The sequence below is a fragment of the Cupressus sempervirens genome, chromosome 6, assembly GCF_028749045.1.
Source record: "Cupressus sempervirens isolate cs-2001-9-10 chromosome 6, ASM2874904v1, whole genome shotgun sequence".
NCBI lineage: Eukaryota > Viridiplantae > Streptophyta > Pinopsida > Cupressales > Cupressaceae > Cupressus > Cupressus sempervirens.
Window position 1 is genome coordinate 173,563,446 of NC_143123.1, and position 9,830 is coordinate 173,573,275.

Below are 9,830 nucleotides of genomic sequence, written 5' to 3' on the forward strand. Positions count from 1 at the left end.
GGAATGACGTCTAGAATGTTACAAGAGAGGATGAACGTCCTTTAATGCCAAGACCAAATCTCTAACTCACACCTCCAAGCTTTATCAAATGCAATTCACAATCATTCGATGCTCAACAATGACTCTCCCACCTCTATTTATACTTTTCCTACACCCTTCTAAAAGGAAATAAAATATAAAATTAATTGCAAGTACTAGAAGCTTCCCCTTTCCAATAATTAATGCACTCTCTAAAAACTCCTCCCTTGCAATACAATAATTAATTGTGCTTCTAGAAAATTAAATTACTAGAAGCTTCCCCCTTTTCAATAATTAATACACACTCTAGAAGCTTCTCCCTTGTAATATAGTAATTAATTAAATTAATTAAATAAAAGACGGGGACATTACAAGCATATGCTAGCAATTATGTTAGTGTACATGAAGTGGACAATGTCAATAAGACAACGAGCCAAAGAGTAAGATAGGCCAAAGTAGAAGGTTGAGCTAGGGCTGGAATATACCTAAGAACAATCAAAATCACCAATTGGGTTCATTTAAGTCATACTGAGCCAAGCAAAAACAAGAGAAAAAAGTAGGAATATGAACTTTTGATTTCTATTAATTATAAAGGTTATAATAATTTTGGTTTGATTGACTAAAATATTATTTAACTTATTTTAAAAGGTAGTTAACATTATTAACATCAAAACAAAAAACTTGCAACTAAATCATAAAAATAAAGCACTAAATTAAAATTAAAAAGTTGGTAGCATTCAAGCACTATTTTTCTTCCAATCATGTAAAATTGTAGAATAAGATCACATATTCTCACAATTTTCTCCAAGTCAACTAAATTATAGTAATCAGATCACAAATAGTCACTATTTCTTTTCAAAGTCATACCTTCAAAAATAGTTTTACCCAAGTTCATAGCTTACTTACACTTAATCATATTGTCTATAGGTCACTTAAGACACAAATTTGAGTATATTTAGTAAATAATTGAAATTCAAATTTATAAATGATAGAATGTTGTTACTCTACAAACTATCTTAATTACTTTTTCTTAAAATATTCTTTTGAAACCAAATATCTAGCGCCACTGCTTCTAAATCCTCTATATCTTTTACAAATGGCAAACTCATCAATGACCCTTTAAGGTAAGGATGATTCATTCTTACTTTCAGAGGTATGAAAAAAATAAAATGCAATGACAAGTTCATGCATGCTACTTTTATAAAATTCATTCCTACTTTCAAAGATATGCAAGAGAATTGACAAGTTCATGCATGCTACTTTCTTTATAAAATCCATCCCTCCTTTCAAAGCTATGCAAAAGAATTGAAATACAATGACAAGTTCATGCATGCTACTTTATAAACATTCTTCTCGTAGTGGGTACGACTACTATCTAGTATCGCAATAGCATCTTTGATAATATAACACATTGGTACTAATGTCAGAATCAAATATATTTAAGATTATTAATTTTGGAAGATTAGTGTACCAATCTTAGTTTGTGGGGAATCAAAAAGTAGTCCTCGTGACGATTCAATGAACACTTTATCAAAAAACACAAGAAGATTGTGATTTATAATGCATTCTAAATGGCTGGACACAATATGGTTTACCAAAAAGACACCATCCCGAGAGTAGTGTGTTTCCTTGCAATTAAAAACACTCTCAAACATACCATCATTTTATCAATATATGACAATCAAACTCACAACAAATATGTCAAACTCTAGATAACACATGTAATGTTATCATTGCACATTTTTAGTACACTTCCTGACTAAAATTTTACCAAATCATCTCCTAGATACTAGATTTAGCCATATGCAACTGTCAAACATGTTCAAAATATAAATTAGTAATTGATCCACTGAGAATCCTTGACAAAAGTGTGTACCATGAAGTGTTGTTAACTTAGTCATATTTGAATAGTTGATGGATTGAATATCAAGACTCTTAGACCCTCTGCTATGGGCCAACCGAAATGCATCCATTCATTCTTAGTATAGTTTTTATAAGTTTGTTCATAAATCCACTAAGGTGGTTCATTCTAGTTGCCAAATATCAAGAGGGCCAATCTTTCAGTAGTAAAACATCTCAATAAGAAATGGTGGGAGGGTTTTATTCAATTTTTTTGGGGTCATTGAAAAGTTTGATATAAAGTCAGTCGTGAAGTAATAGAATATCCCAACAACAAATGGAAGGTCGTATTTGACTTTAGGTGGTCCATGAAAAGTAACATTGGGTCAGACATTTGACAATAAAATTCCCCAACAACAAATAGGTGGTTCTAGAATCTGCTGTTTAGTAATAGAATATCTCAACAACAAATAGGTCTCGGCTTACTTGACTTTTTTATTTTACTTTAGTTGGTCCAGGAAAAGTAACATAGGGTCAGTCATTCAACAATAGAATCCCCCAACAACAAATAGGTAGTCCTATAACATTTCTGTGGTCCATGAAAAGTTTGTATCATAAGTTCAAATTAACAAATCCGGAGTAAAACTAAAATCCTCCAACACTTGAAATTTGAGTCTAGGGAATGAGTCGTACACCAAGAGATTTTGTAGCTCAATAATATAACCACCCAACAACAAATGAGTTGTAAAATTGTATTGTGAGCTGTTAAAAACCAAATAAGTTGACTGCTGTAGAACGGGCTCAATTGGTAGCCGTTTAAAACACGCTTAAAAAGTTCAAGTTGTACTACTAACTGTCAAAATACATCTATATAATCGTTCATCGTTGTTGTACTGCTCAACTTCTAGCCAATCAAAACATACTTCAATATTTTATTAACACACGGAGTATCTAAAATGAATCCTTTCCCGCGGTAGCCACTATTCCCATATTATAACAATTTAAAATATTATATTTCATTTGTGACATAATGCCCATATATCTGCATTTTTTTATGGGCACTCCAGTCCTAACAGATATTGATTTCCGTGTAGCAGTTTTGCCCTCTGCCAACTTTAATGGGGTTATGCTTCAGCTTTGGTTTTATTAAAAAAAGAGAAAGAGAATAATGCTCCCACTTCCTAAAGGCTGTGACACTCTTCCCCATGCCTGTTTTCTCATGTTTGTCGCTTCATGTGAGAAGAATTTGCTACAGTCGAAACCCAAATCACTATACTTCCTCTCTCTAATCATATATCATGTCATCACTTTACAGATTTTACTTCCTCATCCCAGAAGATTCCCAAAGTGCTAGAGATAAACAATCAGACAAATTCACCTAAACCGATGAGAAACGGATTTTTGAATGTGTCTTCCGATGACAAACATTCTTCACAGTGACAGCAGCACCAAGTTGCTTCGGGAGACAAGGACCCACAACTTCATGTTTTCAACAACCCCACCATATTAATCTTCACTTTCCCTTAAGGGATCTGCCCGACCATCTACTTCAATACTCAATCTGGTCGGCCACTCATTTCAGAAACGTTTTTTTAAACATGTGAACCAGATAGAAGAGAATTCTAATCAAACTTTTTAATGAAGGCAACCTTTTTAATGGAGGCAACTTGGGAGTAATTATCTCCAGCCTAATTTAAGAAACAAAATTTCAGCAACATGCATGCTGATTATATGTGCCCCTCTAATAGTTTTAAAGTCGGTCAAAGATATGAATATATAATAAGGTTGAATATATGAACAGATCTTGTGTAACATAAATTATCTTCCCAAGCTGAATTGGGACCTGTCTTTCGTTTACAACAAAAAAAAGGTCACACAAAGGACCAATTCATAAACATAAATGCTAAGCAGTGAGTGTTTTCTTCTTCATTTAGGACTTTCCAAGCAATAGCCCTGTCATATGAAACAGGTCTACCCATACTCGAGACACAGATTCCAGCAGGAAGATAAGCATAGCCCTGTAGCAAACAGAAATTATCTATGAAATTAGTTGATAGATCATACAAAATAATAATCTTGTTTGGATAAGCTAACGCATCAATTTACCTGCTGCATTATCTGACTAAAGTCTGAGAAAAGACTCTTGCGTCCATTTTCATCTAGTATCTTTTCTAGTGAAATATCTTGCAAGGCAACCAAAGTTGTTTCTAGCATGTCAAGGCCTGCCTGATTTGCAAATGTGAAAACAGGTAACGCCTGCATGACACCAACAGCAGCCCAATGCATAAAACATGCATATAATACTATTATTTTATTTTTTCAAATAATAATAACGTTTAAACTGCAAGTATATATGTCCTTGAGAAATGTTTTACCTTTAAGGAACAACACATTATAGCATCTGAATGGTGCCATAACATTTTGAGTACGGATTCATTGGCTTCAGAATTAGGCCTGAGAAGCTCCACGCCTAAGTGAAACCTGAGTAAACATAATCAATTCAGCTCAAGAAAGAGCACCCAGCTCAAAAGAATAGATAACCATTTAAAAGAAAAACCTGTCATTGATTTACTTCATCTGAGGATTTAAGTTGGATTCACTGTTCAAATCCACAATATACTAACAAATTGACATCACTTACCTGTAGCTCTGGCAGATCCAACGAGCGAGTGTAAGCGCTTCAGGTGTTCCAGGGGGTAGTCTTGGCCCAAGATGAGAACCCAATCGAGAAGGAGCTAAGGCCATGGCAACCCTCTGCACAGATGCTACAACACTCCGGACATATTGACGAGCCATGGATGCAACATTCTCTTGCAAATGGCTCTCATAAGTGAACTGGAAAGCAATTGTCAATACGGATCTTAGGTTGCTTGAATTTCCACCATAATCACCAGGCGGTCGAGCACCTGTTGGACCAACCTCAAGTGCAGATGCCAGGTCTAATGTTCGGTTTGGACTAGAACTATCCTGCATTATAGTTTTATCTTCTCTTATAAATACAAGTTGTTTCATCTCAAAAAACATTTACATGATCACTATATTAAGAACACACAGATCATCACAAAAAACACATTTGTATAATCAATCACTGTATTAAGAACACACGCAAATCATCTTCATACTTACAATTCCAGAATCCAGGGGAATGACTCGGAAACCCGAAGGCAGCAAAGGAGTACTATCAATCATAGATGCATCTGTTGGAGCAAACACCAACTCAGCACAAGCCCCAACTGCATTTTCATCAATTCCACTGCATAGCTGTCCAATTCAAAACATTAAGTTTGTCAATTAAATGATCGCATCTAGATTACACTGCCCATTCCAGATATATGCATAACTAGATGAAATATTTCAATAAAGTAATAAAATACCTGCAAAAGAGACATATCTCTAGATAGCAATGCTTCCTCCTGTGTGAAGCCATTGCACTCCAACTTTATAACCTCCAAGAACTGCATGCACATGCAAGGCAACGAAGAAATTAATTGAGTCGACTTGTAGTACTATTTATAATAGCCACAAATTTGTTCGTTAAAATTAAAATGAATAGGATTGACTACACATCCAAAATAATAGGTCAAAAACAATCAAATCTCCACTTACCTCTTCATGTTCCATGCTATGGGCAAAAGGAAGGATGCCCTGACCAACTCCAAAACCACCCGTGCGGGAAGTAGGAACAGCACAAGGACTTGCCTTCAAAGCTGCTGCAGAATAGGCGTCAATATTACTGTCTGCCCATTCTGATCTATGCTCTCGCAAGAATCGAACAAGTAATGATGGAGGCACATTCTGCAAATCCAAGGTAGGCAATCAAAATGTGATTATGGTTGGTCTTGGGAATAAACTTATTCAAATAATTATCAAAAGGTAACAGCAGATGTCAAACCTGCAGTAGCATGGATGCCTTGGCACAGAGGACACAACCTCCAAAGGCAGGAAGCCCATCAGGGGAAGCAAGATGTGAACCCAAAAGTTTGCTTGGAGAAGAATTAATGAGAATGGTTACATCATCCACCCCATCACTTCCCATTAAAGACCAACCGTCATCTGGGAAGCCATTAACAGCCTCATTGAAGCCCCTGTTATCCAACAAACAGTCAATCAAAAGTAATATGCAGGCATACACAATGTCAAGACGTGTCTGAGAATACTCACTTGCACAATCTCTGGCTTAACATCCTTAATGCAGAAGGCTGCCTTCCCCAGCCAAGGACCATATCACTTGAAACCTCCTGTGCTACTTGGCGCAACCGACGCAAAGCCTAATTGGAAAAGAATAATTGATCAGAACATCAGATTAAAGAACAGTGCCCAATTAGATACCTTGAAATAATTGTGATGAGTTCTGACATCTAGTATATGTAATTGGCATTGATTGTGAGCATTCATTTCAATAAATGATGTCTACAAATTGACAATGACTTGAGACTTTACCGCCATTGTGGTTCTCTGTGCAAGAGCAGCAGACGATTCATATAGTGGACGGAGTACTTCAGGGACACTCCATGGCTGAATCATTTTCATTGGAAATAAATTAGGCAGACTTTCAGAATATTTGAGATAAGTTATAACAATCCATTCATCCTAGATTTCTCAAAAAAGACCTCCCTACCTCCATATCCATATGGTCAACAATATGAATTATAGAGCTGCCACCTTCACATGGTCGAATCAAATATCCACTTGGAAACATTTCTGCCCTCACAAAATGTGGCACTGGTGGCATGCTTGGACTTCCCTTATCACTTAAAGATCTCTCACAAACCTTAACAAAAACTTCAAGTTGTTAATGAGTCGATTACTACTCTGTGGTATAAAAATCAGAGCAAAAGTACAGAAAGTAAGATCCCAATGCATTAAAAACTCAAATGTCAAGGTGAGCTAAATTTACGTACCACAAGACTGCCGTCTTCCATCACAGAGGTATATCGCAGAGTGCAAAAATCCCGAGCAGAAGCTAGGGTAGTTGGAGCATACATCTGCAATTATTCTGATGAAAATTAGGCATTGCCTTAAATACAAAGGGGCAAAATATTAGCTAACCTTGAATCAAATTGACATGCAATTCTATCAACCTGTGTGTATAAAATCTCAACGGTTCCTCCGTTTCCAGTAGAGAATGCAGTCAGCACATCCACAGACCGGCAATCCCTAAACCAAGATGGGCGATCTTTGAGAATTTCTGCAACCTGAACCAGCAAAAACACAAAGATTCAAATAACAACTCATACATCAATAAAACAAATCCCAAATCAACTGCTACGGGATAAGGATCCATTACCTTTGTAGGTTCTAGACCTACAAGACCACAAGCTCGTGCAGCTACTCCAGGGCAACCGTGTGAAATAGCAACAATTCCAATAGCATCCGGACCAGGCTGCACCAAGTGTGAGGAATAAAAACTTCGAAATTTAAAAATTCAAATATAAACAATCTCGTCAACAAAGTACCAGATAAAAATAACGATAAGTTGTTGCGAACCTTCATCCCAGGCATCTGGATCCACTCAACAGCAGTTCCCGTAGCCTTCGAAAGAAACTCTGTTAAAGTCTCCTCTGCAATAGATAGCAATCTGAAGAAGAAGGAGCCAAATAAACGACGAAGAGTCAAGTCATACGCAAAGTAAAACGATATACATCATAAAACCGCCGAAAATACCAGAGCCACAGCTTCTGAAGAAGAAAACGAAAACAAAACCTATGTAACATTTATTAGCCCAACTGTTCAAATCATTAACTAATGGCAACGCATACATACCCTGCAGGGCTAGCGTCTCTTGGGGGCTGCCGCGGTGTCAGATGGTTTTGCTGTTGATGTTGACCGCTTGTTACTACAGACTCACAGCTGGTGTCAGTGGTCGCTATGGAGGCCTACAAAATAACGAAAACATGAGAAAAAAGATCAGCGATGGCAACCCCTCAATATCTGCTGCAACTATCCTTAAAATAAAGGGTTCGCAAATCTGAACAGAACCAAGAATCACGAACGTTTAGAAAACAAAGATCAGTCATAGTAACCCTCAAAATATCTACATCTTTACTCTCAAACAAAACAAATAAAGCTACCCCGACCGGTGATTGACCCCAAACAATTTATTCGGCTATTCTCTATAAAAAATTGTTCGTCCTCATAACCCCTCAAAACCCAAGAATGGTGAATAAGCTTCAGAAATCCTAAGAAAAACTCACATTCTGCAACTGCTGCCTGAAATAACCATTCTCGTATACCAGCTGCGAAACCTGCTTCTGCAAGCGGTCATTCTCCTCCATTAAAAGTTTGTTCATGGCAGTGAGTTTTCTGTTCACAGTCTGAAGCCGAGAGGCCTCTTTCCTCTGCTTCTCCCTGCACCTGCGCAATTATCACAACGGAGTTAAACCGAAAGAAAAGATTACCAAAATAAATCCATGCATACAAACTTCCTGAGCTTGAATTCCGAACGGAAACGCATGCCCACAAGTTCATACAGTAAAGATCCTTGGACACCACCAAAAACAAATGAACGGACACAGACATGACAAATTCGAACCCAGACGAGAAAAATCATAATCTCTGTAACAAGGGGGAAGAATGTAGCGGACGTCTTGAATTGGGAACACAAATCATGGAAATCTCACCTGCGATTCTGAAACCAAACTTTGATTTGCTTCGGCTCGATATTAGAAAGTATAGGGCACTCTCGTATGAGTTGCGCCCTTCGAGTAGAAGTAGGCTTAGGACAATCGCGGTACAGGCGCTCCAGAGCCTCAACCTGCTCAGCGGTGTAACGAACATACTTGCCAGGGTCCATTCCGCCCTTACTATCCTTCCCCGAGGTCACAGCCATCAACAAGAAAACACCCCCTTCTGAAGAACACCGACCAAGGTTCGAACCCGAATCAAAAACCTTGAAAGAAACACAAGACAAAACCCCTTATCTGAAAGAACGAATACTCCTCTCCGCATTCACCACACTCCTACAATTCTCCCCTGCTCGCACCAGAACCAGCAGCCCCAGCACCCTAATCCGAATAGTCCCCATTTCATCATTATCTCCATTCGGACAGCATAACCACGGTCCAAACAAAGCTCCCTCTTATATATTACTAGACCGCTGAAGAACTGAATCAGAGAATAACAGCAATAATTATTGCAAGGCGACAGGCAGCGCTTTCAAATCATCGAACGCAACAACCACGAAGTTGGACATTAAAAGAATAACTACAAAGTGGGGGCGCAGGGGTGGGTGGAAAAAGAAAGAACTAAGAGAAATAAAATCAAAGAAGGCAGTGAAGTGAAGCGGACGAGAATGGAACTAGGATGCGACCGGTCGTTAAGTCCTTTGTGCACACAAACACAAAATAAGCATAAAAAAAGCAACTGAGGAAAACGAGCCGACTGACTGGCGTGATATAATGTGCAGACCCTGGGTTTTTCTGTTTTCTATTACCCAACAAATGACGGATTTATTCCCTCGAATGCAAAAATATTCACACTTCTTAAAAGCGCGTGCGCCAAGTGTTAATTTCCAGGCCTGTTTTATAATTTCAAAATGCTGCACCACTTTTCTCCGTCATACCATGCCATGAATGCCATGGATGCAATGCAATACAATGCAAACCCTAACCTCGAATCCATGAATATCTATGAATGAATACGAAAATGTGAATCTTTCCGTCCGTCCGATCGATCTGATATCCCTTGCGATAGCTGGGGTCCAGGCGGCATTTCTTTACCAGGAAGCGATGCATGACACGTCACACCACAGACGCCTTGTCATGGGGTTTGTGAGAGTAGAATCGTACATTGACAATGCAAAATCCAAAATCCAAGTCTGCTTTTTCACGGGTCAGCTCTTTCACCTCCCTTGTCACGGACGCCTCCTCACTATTATTTTTTCCTCTTCTCAAAGTCTTCCACTATTTATTCAGGATTTCTGTACTACTGGGGGACAGCGTGGGGGCATCGCTTCCATTATTGCCAGCGTCTCT

At 38.1% G+C, this 9,830-nt stretch overlaps 1 protein-coding gene across 1 annotated transcript; it reads right to left on the bottom strand.

Moving 5' to 3' along the window:
- Window positions 1–3,602: 3,602 nt before the first annotated feature.
- LOC149551811 (homeobox-leucine zipper protein ATHB-15-like) lies at window positions 3,603–9,352 on the bottom strand. Its single transcript, XM_089787316.1, has 18 exons — window positions 8,478–9,352; window positions 8,052–8,211; window positions 7,621–7,733; window positions 7,345–7,435; window positions 7,145–7,240; window positions 6,939–7,052; window positions 6,759–6,842; window positions 6,476–6,628; window positions 6,298–6,372; window positions 6,019–6,125; window positions 5,750–5,942; window positions 5,464–5,652; window positions 5,232–5,312; window positions 4,984–5,118; window positions 4,499–4,824; window positions 4,233–4,338; window positions 3,964–4,113; window positions 3,603–3,875 (listed from the first exon to the last, which is right to left on the bottom strand). The coding sequence occupies exons 1-18, from the start codon at window positions 8,684–8,686 to the stop codon at window positions 3,729–3,731; spliced, it is 2,529 nt and encodes an 842-aa protein (XP_089643442.1). The 5' UTR covers window positions 8,687–9,352; the 3' UTR covers window positions 3,603–3,728.
- Window positions 9,353–9,830: the final 478 nt, after the last annotated feature.

Excerpts from the sequence above, each read along its gene's own strand:
- LOC149551811 (XM_089787316.1), bottom strand. The coding sequence starts at position 8,686 with ATGGCTGTGACCTCGGGGAAGGATAGTAAGGGCGGAATGGACCCTGGC. Across the intron at positions 6,629-6,758 it reads TGGAAGACGGCAGTCTTGTG|GTTTGTGAGAGATCTTTAAG; the intron begins GTACGTAAATTT and ends GTTTTTGTTAAG. Across the intron at positions 4,114-4,232 it reads TAATGTGTTGTTCCTTAAAG|GCGTTACCTGTTTTCACATT; the intron begins GTAAAACATTTC and ends GGTGTCATGCAG.